The sequence below is a fragment of the Malania oleifera genome, chromosome 10 (assembly GCF_029873635.1).
Source record: "Malania oleifera isolate guangnan ecotype guangnan chromosome 10, ASM2987363v1, whole genome shotgun sequence".
In the NCBI taxonomy this organism is placed as follows: Eukaryota; Viridiplantae; Streptophyta; class Magnoliopsida; order Santalales; family Ximeniaceae; genus Malania; species Malania oleifera.
In genome coordinates, this window is record NC_080426.1 from 27,105,628 (window position 1) to 27,122,701 (window position 17,074).

The following is a 17,074-nucleotide window of genomic DNA, read 5'->3' on the forward strand; positions in this document are numbered from 1 at the left end:
TAGCTTTATACATAACAAACTCTAACTACTATTTTGGAATACCCCATGCGCTCTACTGCAGTTGGCAGTTCGGTCCAGCGCCCGGCCCAGCTGCCACATGATCCATGCCTCGGCCCATGACGACTCGGGCTGCGAAAAGCTGACCTGCGAGTGGCCAACTCGCCCAAGCTCCCCACTCAGTTCGGCCTCTTCTGCCAACCTCAGCTCTGAACCCCTGGTCCGAGCTCCCCTGCGCCCACCTCTGCCAACCTCAACTCCGAACCCTCGATCCGAGCTCCTCTGCACCCAGTCGTTTCGTCTGAGCCCCTCAAGCCCTCTGTTCGAGCTCCCCTGTAGCGAACCGCCTCATTCGAGCCTTTCAACCTGCTCGGCATCTTCAATCTAATGATCAGCTCCGACCCCTTCTGTTCGAGCTCCCCTGTAGCGAACCACCTCATCCGAGCCCTTCGATCTGCTCGGATTCCCTTCTGGTCGGTATCTCCGACCTTATTCATGACAATACCCTCCCCTTCAGAGCATCTTGCCCACAAGGTGAGGGAATTTCTCCTTCATCATGTGGTACCACTCCCATGTCGCCTCCTCCTTCTCCTGTCCCTCCCACTGAACTAGTATTTGCGTTGCTGGAAGGTTCCCCCTTTTTTTCATATGCCATTCTAAGATCTCTTCCGGCTCTGAGCTGAGGGTTCCATGGGAATCTATGGGGAGTAGCCGTGGTGTAACGCCCCGAACCCTTAAACCCGGGTTCGGTGCGTTATACCTGATCATATCCTCATAAATCATATTCCATAACATACGCAGCGGAAAACATGATCATAATCTCCAGATAACATAATACCAGAGTTTACTAATTCTAACTACCAACCATAATAAATTAATCATCAACGAATATTCAAATATATACATGTCTTCAAAACATTATCCACTAATACCAGTATGTTTCACAACCATCCATATCTTATAAAACTTAAAACATAAATTATAAAACATAAAATATACATATCAATTAACATAAAGATATACCATTTTTTCTTATATCTTCCAAAAATGTTATAAAATCTCGAGCTCTCAAAGCTCGATCCTGAGAAATCCTGAAAAAAATGAATTCATATTCGGGTGAGACACATCTCAGTAAGGGAAGAAACAATATATTAAACTAGCGTGTGACCATCATGAGATTATACATATCATTTTATAATATTTACAAATCATTAACATAATACTGAAAGTCATTTTCTGATCCTAAACAAACACATGCAAATGTTTAACCCACGAGATTACCCGAGGATAGGGGTGATTACCCGCCCATACAAGTAGCACCCTTCTGCTCTGATACATTTAGCAACCCGAAGGTCACAATTTAAGCATACCAGGGCACTCACCTTACTCAGTAAGCCCTCAAGTGTTAAATTGATCTCGTACTCACGCATTCAACAATAGTTTACCGACAAAGGCCCTAAGGATTGAGAATTCTATCCATCCATACAAGTAGGTTCCCTTTGCCCTAGTGCGTTACGTAGCTACTGCCACATCTGAAGCTACTAGTGCACTCGCCTTACTCAGCAAGCCCTCAGGCGAAAGGTACGCCTCGCCCAATCGTAACATGTTCTACGTAGATACATACTTCTATTATCATAATACATCATTCTTTTCTGTCATTATATATTCATGCACATTCATTCATGTTCATAACTTAACTTTGCATTTCGTTTCACTTTAAGTGGCTCTTTCCCATTTACATCATTTACCTTTGTCATTTCATTTCATTGTCATTTCATCGTCATTTCATTGCATAACTTTTCATTTCATTATTTCGTACTACAGCTGGTCTTTAGCCATCATCAGTTAGTCTACGTAGAAACGTGCTAAATCTGCTAACACAGCTCCTTTTAGCTGTCATTAGTTAGTCTATACAGAAGTGTGCTAGATCTGCTAACATGGCTCTTTTTCAGCTGTCTTACATTTACATGGTTGCATTTAACATACACAAGCAATATTGTCCATAACATATTTTATTTTCATTGCTTTACTTACTTAGCCTGCATCTCATACATTTAACATATATTTGCACAGAATCTCATGCCACACAATTTAGCAATAAAAATTCATACACTGCCTGTAAAATAAGCCAACCAACATTTAATGTTTATATCCTGAAAATTTCTTACTTAATTATCCTGAAAATATTTCTCACTTTCATCATTTCATTTTTGCATATACATATCTAATAAACAGCCCTAAACTCAAAAAAATATAATTTAAATAGTTGGCATTTTACCCATACTGAAACATATACACGTACATATAACACAATTTATTTTTTCATTAAATTCATAAAAATTCTAATTTAATATATATTTTTTTCCCCTTACCTGATTTCTTGAACTACGCCAACAGGGACTCTGAAAAATACCTGCGGCACTCACCCGGACCCTGAATCAAAAATTCCTAACTTCAATAAATTATTCCTGAATAAAATATTATTTAAATATTTCATAGGGCTATAATTCCTAAATAAATAAATATACCCTTAAATTTAGCCAAATTGCCAAATTTCCCAAATCCCACTCTCGCTTTGGAGTAGGGCCTAGAAAACCCCAATTGAAAAATTACCTATGTCAAAATGACGACAGCGACGATTAGGACCCCGCGGTGGTGCCTGATCGTCGATTCAACAGCAGATTTAACCAGAAATTGAGAAATTAGAAAAAAATTACCTTTCCCCAGAATCAGTAACTAAGTCGTTCCCACGACAAATCCGCTCCAGTAGAAATGTCGGTGGCGGAGTTACGAATCCAACGACACCTTCCGTTTTCCGATCCGCTATAAACTTGTTGAGAAATAAGGGAAGAGAGATAGAGGCATTCACGGAGACGACGAAGAATTCCAAGGGGGGGGGCAACTCTAAAACAGATTTCAATTTGAAATCTGAAGGAAGCTTCTAACTTCCTTTTTTTTTCTTTTTTATTTACTTATTTAAACTTAAATATCATATCCTTATATATATATAATCACCATTTTACTTACATTAATTAATTCCAGTTAATCATGTTTAACTAATTAATTACTAATAAATAATTTTAATTAAATATAATTCTCTTTTTTTTCTAGTTTATTTATTTGTTTATTTAATATATTAATTTAATAATATTTAATTGATTAACTAATCAATAATTACTTTTAATTTTAATTAATTTTTTTAAAATTAATTACTTTTTTTTTTCGGGTTATTACATGTGGGTTTACCCTAGCAGATGCCCCAAGATGTGGCTTGAGCTGAGATACATGAAAAACCGGATGGATCTGGGTTTCCTCTGGGAGTTCCAGTCAGTATGCTACTTCTCCAATTTTTTGTACCACCCGAAAGGGTCCGTAGAATCTCGGTGACAATTTCAAGCTCCACCCAACTTCTACAGTTGTTTGTCGGCAAGGTTGGAGTCGAAGGTACACCCAGTCGCCCATTGAAAACTTTTGTTCCCTTCTCTTTAGGTCAGCATACTTTTTCATTCGCTGCTGCGCTTGTTGCAAATTATGTTTAAGGAGATCTAGGGTGACCTCCCTATCCCTGAGGTACTCATCTACCATTGCCACCTTGGTGGTCCCCGGGATATAGCTGATGAGGGATGGTGGTGGTACACCATACACAATCTGGAAAGGGGTAGTTTTCGCCGAGGTGTGGTAAGATGTATTGTACCAATATTCAGCTAATGGTAAGTGCTTCACCCATTTTTTTGGCGTATCTCCCACAAAACACCTAAGGTATCCTTCCAAGCACTTGTTCACCACCTCTGTTTGGCCGTCCGTCTGTGGATGGTAAGCCGTATTAAATTTCAGTTGGACTCCTTGTAGATTAAAAAGTTCTTGCCAGACTTTACTTTAAAATGTGGTTCCCCTGTCGGAGATAATTGATCTTGGCATGCCATGTAACTTGAAAATGTTATGAATGAAACTCTGTGCTACTTGACTTGCCGTGTATGGATGACTTAGGGGTAGGAAATGAGCATACTTAGAGAGACGGTCTACCACTACTAAAATGACATCTTTCCTATGTGAAGGGGGTAAACCTTCTATGAAATCCGTGCTGAGATCTGTCCACACCTCACTTGGAATGGGAAGGGGTTGTAGTAATCCTGTTGGGTAAGTATTTTCTCCTTTCATTTGCTGACAAATGGGGCATTCCTTGATGAACTGCTTAACTTCTCTCTTCATGCCACGCCAATAGAAATCTCTTCTGGCTCTCTGGATTGTTTTTTCATATCCTTTATGCCCTGCTACTGCATTGCCATGAACTGTTTGTAATACTTGTTGCTTGATCTGTTCGTTTCAGCCTATAAACAGCTTACCTTTGTAAAATAATAACCCATCCCTCAGAGTGAACCCTTTTGCTGGTGTGCCCGAATGAATTTGTTGCTGGATATTTTGTATTTCAGCGTCATCGGCATATGAGGCTTTTAAATCTTCGATCCACCTAAGAGTGGGGAGAGAAATAACCATTATACTCGCCTAATTGTTTGTTGGGTGATCGTCTGTTGGGTTAAGGGTGTCACCTTCTGAATCTTTTCTAGACAGAGCATCTGCTACTCGATTTTCTTGTCCGCTTTTGTACTGTACTATAAAATCATATCCTAGTAGTTTAGTGATCCACTTCTGTTGCACAGGAGTACCCATTCTTTGTTCCAACATGAATTTTAAACTCTGCTGATTTGTTTTGACAATGAATGGCAGCCCTAAGATATATGGTCTCCACTTCTTAACTGCTGTCACTAAAGCTACCAATTCTTTCTCATAGGTTGACATGAGAAGGGTTCTGTCCTTCAGGGCTTGACTGAAGTATGCTATGGGCTACCTTTGTTGCATGAGTACTGTCCCAATCCCCTTGCCTGATGCATCACATTCAATTGTGAATTTCTTCGTGAAGTCTGGTAAGGCTAGAACAGGGGGAGTAGACATGGCCTCTTTTAACTCCCTAAAAGCCTTCTCAGCTTCCTCGTTCCATTGGAACCCGTTTTTCTTAAGTAAACTGGTCAAAGGTGCGACTGTGGCTTCATACCCCTTAATGAATCTCTTGTAATACCCAGTAAGACCTAGGAACCCTCTTAGAGCCTTGAGAGTCTTAGGTGAAGGCCAATCAATCATAGCTTGTAATTTGTAGGGATCTGCTCTCACCCCCCTACCCGATACCAAATGTCCTAAATACTCCACCTCTCGATAGCCAAATTTGCATTTACTTCTTTTGGCAAACAGTTGTTGATCGAGTAGAATTTGTAGGGTCATTCTTAGGTGGTTGAGGTGTTCTTCCATAGATTTGCTGTACACCACAATGTCATCATAGAAAACCAGAATGAATTTTCTAAGATGTGGTCCTAATACCTCATTCATCAAACCTTGGAAGGTTGATGGTGCATTGGTCAGTCCAAAGGGCATTACAAGAAACTCGTAGTGTCCTTCGTGTGTCCGGAAAGCGGTCTTAGGGATGTCCTCTGCCCTTACCCTTATCTGATGGTACCCGGATCTTAGATCCAGTTTTGAGAAGACCTCAGCCCCATGTAGCTCATCCAGTAGCTCTTCAATCACAGGCATAGGGAATTTATCCTTAATGGTAACCTAGTTTAGAGCACGATAGTCCACACACATTCTCCAGGTGCCATCGGCCTTTCTTACCAACAAAACAGGAGTAAGGACTATGGCTCGGTCGTATGGTTCCTAACTCTAATAGCTCCCAAACAATCCTTTCTATCTCATCTTTTTGAAAATAAGGGTATCTGTAGGGTCTTACACTGATGGGAGAAGTTCCCTCCTTAAGGGTGATCCCATAGTCACATGACCTAATGGGCGGTAATCCCCTAGGCTTTGCAAAGACTTGCTGAAATTCATCCAATAGGGAGGTTAGAGGCTGGGAGATGCTGTCCATTGCCTCTTCTTTTATCCCTTCCAATGGTTGCAGCAGGATTCCTTTTCTCTCCAAGTAAGAGAGTTTTCCCTCCACTTCTTCTTCCACTAATGCCTAGCAAGTGAGTCCTTTCAAACAAACAGTTTGGCCATTATGGTGGAACTTCATAGTAAGTTCTACAAAATTCCACATGATTTCGCCCAGCGTATTGAGCCACTGAATTCCCAATACAATATCACAGCCCCCTAAAACCGGGGAGTACATATCAGCTTCAAATCTAGTCCCTTGCACCATAAAGCTAACTGTTGGGCATCTTCCCTCATACCGGATCTCTTCTCCATTAGCTACTTACACCTTCACCTTCTCCCCACTATCCAAGGTCAGCTTAAGTCTCCTGACCAGAGCTGGATCAATAAAATTGTGAGTGCTTCCTGTATCTACCAGTATCACAAAGGATTGTCCGTTAAAACAACCAACCACTCTCATTGTTTTAGAGTGAGGGGATCCCGTCAGGGCGTGTAGGGTAATTTCCACTTTGTCCTCTCCCGGTTGTTGCTCCACCCCTGCCTCTCTCGAACAATCATGCCCTACGAACTCAGGGAATTCCTCCTCCTTGTTAAAACAGTTGAGCTCATTTCCTTCCAACAAGAAAAGTTTAGCAACCCCACATTTATGCCCTGGGTGCCATTTGGCATCACAATTAAAACATAACCCCTTGCTTTTCTTTTCTCTTATCTGCTCTGGGGAGTATTTGTGGACCTGGGTGTTGGGTTTGGCTACTGGTTTGGTCACAGCCAGGTGATGAGATGGGGTAGAGTGCTTGGGTATGATATACTTCTTAGTCGCTAGGAGGTTTTCTTCTTGTATCCGTGCCTTGCCATAAGCCATGTGAACATTGATCGGGTTCAAGAGTTTCACTGCCCACCTGATCTCCTCCTTCAATCCCCCCATGAACAAATTGAGCCGGTGGCCTTCATCAAGGTCTCTGACTCTATTGGACAATTCCTCGAACTGTTCCTTGAATGAGGTTACAGTAGAGGTTTGTTTTAGGTTTGATAACTGCTCCAACGGGTCGTCATAAGGAGCGACTCCAAATTGGGTATGCAAGGCTCTTTCGAATGTCTCCCAGCTTGTTAATAGACCAGACCTCTCTAGGTCTTGAAACCAGATTAAGGCCTTAAGGCCTTGTCCTCCATGTGGAAGGAGACCAACAGAACCCTTTGATGGGGTGGAGTTTCATGAAACAGGAAAAAATGATTGACCCTATAGAGCCAACCTGCTGGATCCGAACCATTGAATTTAAGGAAATCAACTCTCACCGTTTTAGTTTGAATACCTGCTCTATGTTGCTCCCCATTGAAGCTCTCATGGTGTTGGTATCCGAAGTCGTGGCTCGATGTCTCTCTTGGCCCTTCCTGGTCGAGTTTCTACTTGCCAAGATTCTTCACAGCATCAGAGAGAGCTCCCAACTGTTGAGTCACGGTGTTGAGTAGCTTCTGCTGTTCGGCTTGAGTGAGTTTCTGCTCTTCTTGTGATCTCCTCAGGGCAGCGATGGACTCCAACATCTGGCTCATACGAGTTCCCTCTGCCATGGTGGTAGGAGCTTGGCTCTGATACCAATTGTAATGAAACCACTTGAAATGGAATGAACTCAACACAATTTGTAATGAACTCAAGTGAGTGATAATTCCTTGATTGAATGAATTACTCGCAAGAGAACGAAATTATAGAGATGAACTAAATTTAATACTTCAATGCATACAAAGGAAATGAAAATAAGAAAGAACAGGTTGGCTAGTTCGAGAGAGTCACTCTCTAGAAATAGAAAAACAAATTGATTCCCAAATTTCTACTTTCTGTATTCCCGCTGACTCCTAGCTTTATACATAACAAATTCTAACTACTATTCTGGAATACCCCATGCGCTCTACTACAGTTGGCAGTTCGGCCCAGCACCCGACCTAGCTGCCACATAATCCATGCCTCGGCCCATGACGACTCGGGCTGTGAAGAGCTGACCTGCGAGTGGCCGACCCGCCCAAGCTCCCCACTCAGTTCGGCCTCTTCTACCAGCTCCGAACCCCCGGTCCGAGCTCCCCTGCGCCCACTTCTGCCAACCTCAACTCCGAACCCTCGATCCGAGCTCCTCTGCACCCAGCCGTTTTGTCCAAGCCCCTCAAGCCCTCTGTTCGAGCTCCCCTGTAGCGAACCGCCTCGTCCGAGCCCTTCAATCTGCTCGGCATCTTCAATCTGACAATCAGCTCGGACCCCTTCTGTTCGAGCTCCCCTGTAGCGAACCACTTCATCCGAGCCCTTCGATCTGCTCGGATTCCCTTCTGGTCGGTATCTCCGACCTTATTCATGACACAAGTCCTCGCCAGGCAGGTCCAACGTGCCCTTGAAGAATATAAACACTTCCTAAACAACAACAATAACAAGCATAAGAGGAACAAATCCCACTCTCCTTCTCAAACCCTAGTCTGCGCCGCCGATGATGATGAAGAAGAAGATGATGATGATTGCCAATTCCGAAGCCCCACTCCGAAGAAGCTGAAGAAGATTGATGAGTGAACAGAGATTGATATATAGAGAGGCTCAGCATCATCGAAGGCGGCATATGGAGCAGGAACGTCCGTCGACGGCTACTACGTCGTCTTTATCATCGTCCTCTTCTGACGATGAAACGGATGGTGCCGTATCGACGTAGGAGGACGCGACATATGGCGAGAGACTGGAGCCGGAGTTCGATTTGATGAGGTCAATGCTGCGCTCGAGTTATAGCAAAGCAAAGCCTGCTGTGGAATCGAAGCCGGAGGAGAAGAATCTTGAGATGGAGGAGGTTGCTCAGCAGGCCAAGAAGATCAATTCGGTTGAAGGAGAGAGAATTGAAGGAATTGGAACGGATTCGAAACCAGAAGTGAAGGGTTCCGGCGTTGGAGGCAATGGTGTTGGTGGCGGTGGTGAGGTGAAGGGGAAGGACGAGCCAATGTTTAGGGATTTGGGTGGAATGGGAGGGGTGGTGGAGGAGTTGACAATTAATGTTGTTGTTCCGTTGTACCATCCGCGACTACCTCAGTGTCTCGGAGTTAGGCCGCCAGTGGGGATTTTATTGCACGGTCCACCTGGGTGTGGAAAGACGAAGCTGGCTCATGCCATTGCCAATGAGACTGGATTTCCATTTTTTAGATTTCAGCTACTGAAGTGGTCTCTGGTGTTTCAGGTGCATAAATTTATTTCCTGCTATTGCATTAATGAATTCATTGATTTGGTTTTAGCGATCAAGTTGAATCTAGCTGAAAACATGACAATTATGTGATCAATTGATCTATATTTGGGAAGGAATGCGCTTCTGTATCCAAAGTAGTGGAAGTAGAGTTCGTTACAATTATTTTCTAATACTTAGCACACAGTGAAAAACCTGTGTCATTTTCAAATAAACTTTTTGTTTGAAATAATGGAAAATGTGATGATATTAGCATTGCATGGTTTAAAAGAAGTGGACAAGATTGGCTGAATGCCTGCTTACTGTTGACCCAACAATTTCGTAGCTATATGTAGTGTGGTGTGTGCATAACTTCTGGTGACTGGTGACTTTGATCAAAATGTGGTTCAGAAATCTTAGTTTGAATTGCAAAATATATGCATGGCCTGACAAATTAAAGCTTGACAAGGTGGGCATTCTCCAAATATGCTTAATGTCATATTGTGCTGTCAATGTATTTCTTTGGATTTAAATAAGTCAATAATTTACTTAGACAGATACCTGGTCATGTCCCGTAGTCATTCTGGTATGATTTTCTCTAATGTGGTGAGACAATATATTATCTCTTCTTGTGCTTTCCAATTATGCGTGGTGTGTCATTAAGTAATTCACTCAAACAATCCGCTTTTCCTAATATTTGCGTTGAGTAATGTTGGTTCCAATCTTACATTTACTTCCTTTCTTCTCGTCCCCGTTCTCTAACTGATGACAGAGACGCTTTGCTAAATTTTAATTTCATTTTGTGATAAAAATTTCAGGTGCATCTGAAGAGAATATTTGAGAGCTTTTCTCAAAAGCTTACAGGACTGCTCCTTCAATTGTATATATTGATGAGATTGATGCAATTGCTTCAAAAAGAGAAAATCTACAGAGGGAGATGGATCGACGCATAGTGACAACTAATGACCTGCATCGAGGAATCACACAGACTTGTACAACCAGCTGATAAAGATTTGAATTCAGAAAGCTCTCATCATGGTCCTGGCTATGTACTTGTGATTGGAGCTACCAGTAGAATCGATGCTGTTGATTGTGCATTAAGGAGGCCAGGAAGATTTGATCTTGAGATTCTGTTGGGTGTACCAGATTAAAATGCAAGATTTGATCTTGAGATTCTGTTGGGATTTGTTCTTAGCTTGTTTCTTCATTGTATAGCAGCTGGAAAACTGAAGCGATACCAAACAGCCCCTTTTTGTTGGACATTCCTCCTGGCAGAGAAAAGCCCTTGTGAGTGCAACAAAAAAACTGAAGTTGCCTTGTTGGTCCTTTGTTTGGTTACCATTTCATGCTACCGACATTTGTCTATGTTCTATTTATCTGGACGTAAGTTCGATGAGCATTCTATTATCACTGAATTTGGTTATCATTAAGACAAGGTTAGCTTTGTCTTTACCTCATGCATCAATTAGTTGTATGCAGCTGATAGGGACATTAGGAATCATGAACACTTGATTTTGTGGATTGTTAGTATCTTTGTTTGTGGACTTTCAATTCTATTACTTTTGTGAGAGCGCTGTTTTTGTTGCTTTGAAATGGCAAGGTTTCTTATTGTTCCTCAGTTTTAAATTTTCTGGACTAGATATGTGAAAGGAGAACTCATTCTTTCTTGTGATGATCTAGAATGAGGGTCAGACACCTTAAGCTTATGAAGTTGTGTTGATACTGAATTTTAAAAACAAGTTAAATGGTCCACATCTGATTCTCATGACCCGCATATTTGTTTTTTGTTTTAGTACTTAATCACAACATATTCCAGTTGTTTTATAATGTTGTTTAATTGTGGTTCATGTTTGCAGTTTGAAGTACATTCAATGTTGCTATGGTCACAGTTTTGAAGAATGTTACCAATGTGATAACTGCACTCGGCAAAATGTATATATTCAATAAGTACCATGACAACAAAGTTTGGACTGCTTTGTTCTTAATGGTATGTTTGAATGACTCAAAATTTGTGTGTGTGTGTGTGTTTACAGTAAGATTGAAAATGCTTGTAGTTAATTCCTGTTGTTCTGTTAGTGTGGACATGGGTGAGCAGCATGAAAATTTATCTTTCTTTTTTGGGAATTTTTTTGGCAAAAGAAAATTTTTTATTTTGGGAAGCATTTTGGTGAACCATCTTTTGGAAACTCAAATTCTTATATTATGGTTTCGTGGAAAAATATGGGTTGACTGATCCAACTTTATGCATGCGTGCAGTATCCATGCAAGTACCCTTTGAAGATTGCACTAGTAAAATGCATGTGTGCTCATATGGTAGGATGACCTTTGGGCAAGTAAAGATTTCAGGTTGATGTTGTTATTGACATCGAGGAGTTTCATGAACCCTGGTTGAGCATTAGGGTTAATTTTCCGGAGTTCATTCACATTCTCAACGTCTTGTGAAAGCTACCATCCATGAATCACAATCATTGGGTAACCATAAAAAATTCTCTTCTTTTTGGGAAGTCTTTGTTAAAAGGAACATTGCATTTGGATTGTGGGAAATTGTTTTAGAAATTTTTCCTTTTCAAAAATCAGGCTTTGAAGGTAGTGTTTCTAAGAGAAAACCTTTTTATACATGTTTTCTTATGTTACTCGAAATACCTTTGTACTCATGGTGCACCACTACCCAACCTCTAGCCAAAGTGCCATTACCTCTTACTGAAATGCTATATGAAGTGGTTGTAATGTCTATTTTTACTTAAATACTTTAAAAATGAGTTGCTGAACCTGAAAAAAACTAATTTTTGACTCCAAAATTTAGAAAGCACTTTTTAAAAGAAAAATCCTAGGGCTTAGGAATTAAGGTACAAGTTTGGAAGGTCACTAAACCAAATAATCTATTGAGCAGGCCAACTAGCTCCGTCATTCTTTATGGCAAAGTTTGTATTTCTCAAAAAAACAAAACAAAAGAGAATCAATGTGCACTGGAGGTTTAACCAAATAAAGCATTCGCTTAAATCCATCAATAAAACAATATACAATGATTATCCACATCCATCATGTAAGAGACAAGAAAATGGCATTTTTTATAGACCATAGGCTTGCCTTGTTTATTCATGGAAGAAGATACGAGCAGTGTAAGACAGATGGGGATATTGCTCAAGGAAACATGTTGGAACAGAATAAATATTATCAGTGTAGTATCTCTCATGTGAGAGAGATAGCCGGAGTTGGGTTTTGGATTCCTCAGCATTTTATTCTTCAAAATCTTTAAAGCATTTGACCAGATCCTTTAAGTCCTTTACCCTCTGGAAAGCTAAAGTCCCCTCTAAGATAAAGGTGCTTACTTGGTTGTTCTTGATAGAGTTACACTAACATGTCCAAGAATTTGTTAAGGAGATGTCTTATTCCCTTTGCTATATATTCTTAATCCATCTATGAACTTTTTCTTTTGCTGTTCAAAAAAAGAAAGAAAAAAAAAAAGAATTAACACTAACTACCTGGTGCAGAGTAGGAGGCCATTGAAGGCGTTATCTTTGGATGTTTGTTTCTTGTGTTTTGATAGCTCAGAATCTGCATCACATCTTTTTTTACATTGTTCTTTCTCTTGGGGGATTTAGAAAAAGTTATTTGCTGTTTTAGGAGAGAAATGGGTTTGTCCAGATTTGGTGGAGGATTTTATTAGGTATCTCTTTTACAGGATTTGGGAAGGGTGTAGATGGTTTTGTCTTGTGGGTTTGTGGTGTCTTTGCAGTTTTATGGGGAATTTGTATGGAAGGGAATGCTCATTAATCATTATCTTCTCAAGGCCGGGACTTCTGATACTTTGCTCTGGGATAGGATTCAGTACTTGGCTTCTCTCATCATTTGCAGCAAACTATTTTAAAGGGTTGCCTTTCTCAGATTTTCACAGAGATTGGAAGGCAGTTTTATTTTGATTGTTTTGTAGTCTATTTTGGTTTCTTATTTTCATAGTGGGGATCTAATTCTCCTCTTTGTACATTCTTTTCTCTACAATGAATATATCTTCTTTTTCTATAATATACACACACAAATTTATATATATCATCAGCCTAATATGTTACGCACTCCATGCATCAGTAATTGCCATAAAATAAAATACAAGAAAGTGACTACATCATTATGTAGAAACAGATATCTATATCTATATCTATATCTATATATATATATATATATATATATATTATCTTACAATCTTTAAAAAAGAGAGGAGCCACTCACTGGACTCTGGCTTTGGCTTAAATCTATCTGGAAGGCGTAAGTGGTGTGGACCACACTATAAGGATAGTGCAAAGATATCTGAATTAAAAGCCACAAATATGAAAGAGACAAATAAATAAAAACAAGCAAGGGATTAATTGGCGAAGTGTTTGCACTTGGGACGAAACTCAAAGTTGCCAACCTTTCTCTTGAATATGGAATTGTATCCTTAGTAGTTCACATGCTCTCACAGAGGGAGTTGACAACACATTTAATCACAGCATCAATCCAAGGATTTGTGTTGTGTTATATTTTTGTAGCTTGGATAGAAATTTTGAGCCATCTGCCCGTTGAATCTTCAATGGTATTACGTGAGCTGCATTCTTATATTTCTTGGGTCATAGTGGGTTTGTTTCCTCTGGTCGTGAGTGTGTGTGTGTGTCTAGCCAAGAGTGTCTATGGTACATTTATATACAGTTATTGTAAGATATCATCATTTGATCTCAATTACTTGTTGGTAATTCAAATGCTTTTTTTTTTTTTACTTTTCTCAATCTTTATATTTATAGTTTTTCACATGTATATGATTTGTATCTTCTTGTAAATTTGGTCTAACGGTTTGTACGCTGAGAGGCTTTCCCTTTTCCTCATGCAGATCATTTCTGCAATTACTGGAGGAATTACTGATCTATCTTTTCATGCTGTTGGCTATACATGGCAAATTATTAACTGCTTCTTAACAGCATCATACTCTGTGAGTAAGTTTGAATTTGTTGCTTTTCATTTGTATTCTTTGCTTTGGAAGCTCCTTTCCTCTTCCATTTGTTTTAACATAAAATAGGTGCCGGAGACATTTTATGATATCTTCTTTTGGCCTTCATGGTCCTACTTATCTTGATGAAGTTTTAGCTTAAGATATCATGCTCAATGGGTTAAATTACGCTAAAATTTCTGAAAATTTTGATTTTGGCATGTCTTGCAATGAAAGCCCTGGCCAACGTTGTTTCTGCACAAGTTTTGTGGGAAATTTTGATAATTTTATCAATTTTGGCTTTTGGGAATTTATATTATTATGGAGAAAATGTCACTGAATAATATAAAGTTTGCTGAAATTGTTGTTGCATTTAGCCAGGAGAATCAAAAGCTCAGAGCACCCATGCAACGAAAGCCCTGGCCAACTTTGTTTCTGCATAAATTTTATGGGAGATTTTGAGTGAATTTATGGAATTTTAAATTTTTACAGAATGAAAAATATCATTGAATTTTGTAAATTTTGTTGGAATTCTTGTTCCAACCTCAAGAATCAAAAGCCCAGAGCACCCATGTAAACAAAATGAAATCCCAAACAGTCAGGTTCAACATTACAATGCCCAAATAAACTCCCAAACCCATGCATGTACTGATGTACCTAATTTGGAAATTTGGAAGTTCATAACATCTCAGCGCATTGTCAGTCATAATTGCCTTCTCGTTCATCTTGTTGATCTTAGTCGGAGATTTGTCATTTCTTGAAGGCCAATCTACTGCCTTCTTGTTTGATGGCAGTGGGTTGACTTTAATATCGCTATAGAGGCTGATCCTTTAGGCTATGCTTGATTTTTGGTATGTCTGTTCCTAGGAACAGAATGGTTATGGTATTGGAATATGATAGATTACAAATCATCATAAAGCAAATGACAATGCAAAAATATTTGTTAATCCATAACACTGAATAGAATGATTATTTCCAGATGTCACTCTGGGAATGTGTTTTTTTTATCGTATTGCATATTTGATCGAATGGCAACCTTGCAATTTCCTGACATTTGCTTCATGATGACACTACTCTTCTTCTGTCAGCTGTCAAATCTGTACTATAATATATTATTCCTAGGAATAAACATTCTGTGGACCAAACACAGCCATAGTGTCAATTTGGTTTGTCAGACCCTTTCACTCTTTAAAGCCTACTCCTTGTTATATGAACTTAAATTGTTTTGGTGCCTGGATGCGTATCTTGGATTTGATGCTGTACTCTGGCGGAATAATGTTATATTTATTTTGTTGTTTTCTTTTTCTTTCTTTGTCTTTGTATTTTTGTTGGAAGATAACTGAAATGATATGCAATTGTTAACTGTTAAAAGAACAGAAATGATGCACAATTGTAAAATCAATCTTTAAAATCTCTACAAGTAGAATTATTTCTATTAGAAAACTGGTTGCCATTTTTGTTAATTTTGGTTGACTTCAGTTTTGATAAACAACTTTTTCTTAGCAGATTTTTGTGTCTTAGTGGATTGACAAGGTATCAAAAACTGCACATCTCCATAAAGCACTATCCTTTCTGGTTTTGCCAAAACCTTATTGATTACTTTCCGGAATTCCCCACATCCTGCAGGGCCACCAGGCTTCACCAAAACACGAGAAGAGAACACACCATGAAAAGTTGTTGGTTTAGGAAAGCTTGTATTTGCAATATTTTGTCTTTTTATTTCTTTGTTTTGTTCCTGGAGATTTGGTCAATATGGTAAAATAGATTGAGTCTTCGTTGGTTATTATTGTGGTTAGGAGATTGTGTTTTGCGTGAGGGTTGTTATTTTCTCTTGGTGTCCCCTTTTTCAGTTTCTTCTCCCTTCACCCTCTCTTGTCCTATAGAAGATCTTGGAGTTTTGTGAGTCCCTCGTAATAGGCCTCTAATTCAAATTATTCTACACCACTATGAACACTATGGTGTGCTGTAACACTAGATGCTATCTTTTGAGGAAGCTTTTCAAAATAGAAGTGGCGGTAGTTTACTCGATACATGGGCAATGGCTACCTGGAAAAAGGAAAATTGTGAATTTAGAACTAGGTGTGCAAGTATGGACTTGCACAAAGTTAGAGGTTAACCATGCCCAATGATGTTATGAGAACCTTTTGCCTACAGTCCAATCCTTCTGAGAACTAGGGAGTGCAACTCAGATGGCTTGATCATAATTTTATAAGCTTGGGTTTAGGTTGTGTGAGGTCTGACTGGGTTGAATGGGATTGGGTCTACGACATGTTCCAGTACTAAAGAATAAAGATCAGAAGACACCACTAAACAGTTTTATTTTTTTGAATAAAGAAGAAAAGATCATTTGAGACCTTAACGGTGACAACAATGACTTTAAAGTCATGGAAACAAGTAAATGAAAGAATGAATCTGGGCTTCCTGTCTGGCATCGCTTAACAGTGTGACTCTCTTCACTTAAAAATAAGCATTTAATCTCTAATTACTTTTCTTTTGGTAAATAAGAAATGTACTTAAAAAGAATAACATATGCACATGAAGTATATTGAAAAACCAAGTGGGAAAAAAGAAACTACTGGAAATTTACTTCCCAACAACAATACCAAAAACTTGAAAGATTTACATTTAAAACTCATGCAAGAACTTGTAGGAACTTCCTCTGATTTCGGTAGTAACTGCTAATCTGCTGGGGATAACAATGGCATAGCCAGGACCCCAGATGTTCTTCAAAATATCTAATATCTTTGTTTTGGAAAACTCTTAAGGTAATTTTTTTTTTACAAATCAACCATCTGAAACAAAAAAAAAAATACCAGAAGGATCAGCCTTCCCTAACATATATCTATGTCCTCTCATTCAAATCAAGATGTTTCTAATTACTGAGATGCATTCGGCAGCCTTGTGGTATCCCTAAATAAGATACCCTTATCAATTGCTGGCATCCTTCTTTTCAAGGTGCCTACCAGTTTGGAGAACTCTGCGAGCATCCTTTTTGGTAAACCTTCTGTCGTTTCATTGGCTTGACAATGGA

General features: G+C 39.4%; 1 protein-coding gene across 7 annotated transcripts; it reads left to right on the forward strand.

Annotated features, from left to right (window-relative positions):
• Window positions 1-8,259: 8,259 nt before the first annotated feature.
• On the forward strand, window positions 8,260-16,071 carry LOC131165868 (cell division control protein 48 homolog C-like). Of its 7 annotated transcripts, none has more exons than XR_009139677.1 (5): window positions 8,260-9,107; window positions 9,908-10,525; window positions 10,946-11,076; window positions 13,948-14,050; window positions 15,550-16,071. XR_009139677.1 is itself a non-coding variant. In XM_058123999.1 (4 exons), the coding sequence occupies exons 1-2, from the start codon at window positions 8,640-8,642 to the stop codon at window positions 10,040-10,042; spliced, it is 603 nt and encodes a 200-aa protein (XP_057979982.1). In that variant the 5' UTR covers window positions 8,260-8,639; the 3' UTR covers window positions 10,043-10,525; window positions 10,946-11,076; window positions 13,948-15,836. The 7 variants fall into 7 exon arrangements, 3 of the variants coding, with proteins under 3 accessions (XP_057979982.1, XP_057979981.1, XP_057979983.1); XR_009139675.1 differs by having other exon boundaries at window positions 13,948-14,046; XR_009139678.1 differs by adding an exon at window positions 11,346-11,561 and having other exon boundaries at window positions 9,908-10,472; window positions 13,948-16,071.
• Window positions 16,072-17,074: the final 1,003 nt, after the last annotated feature.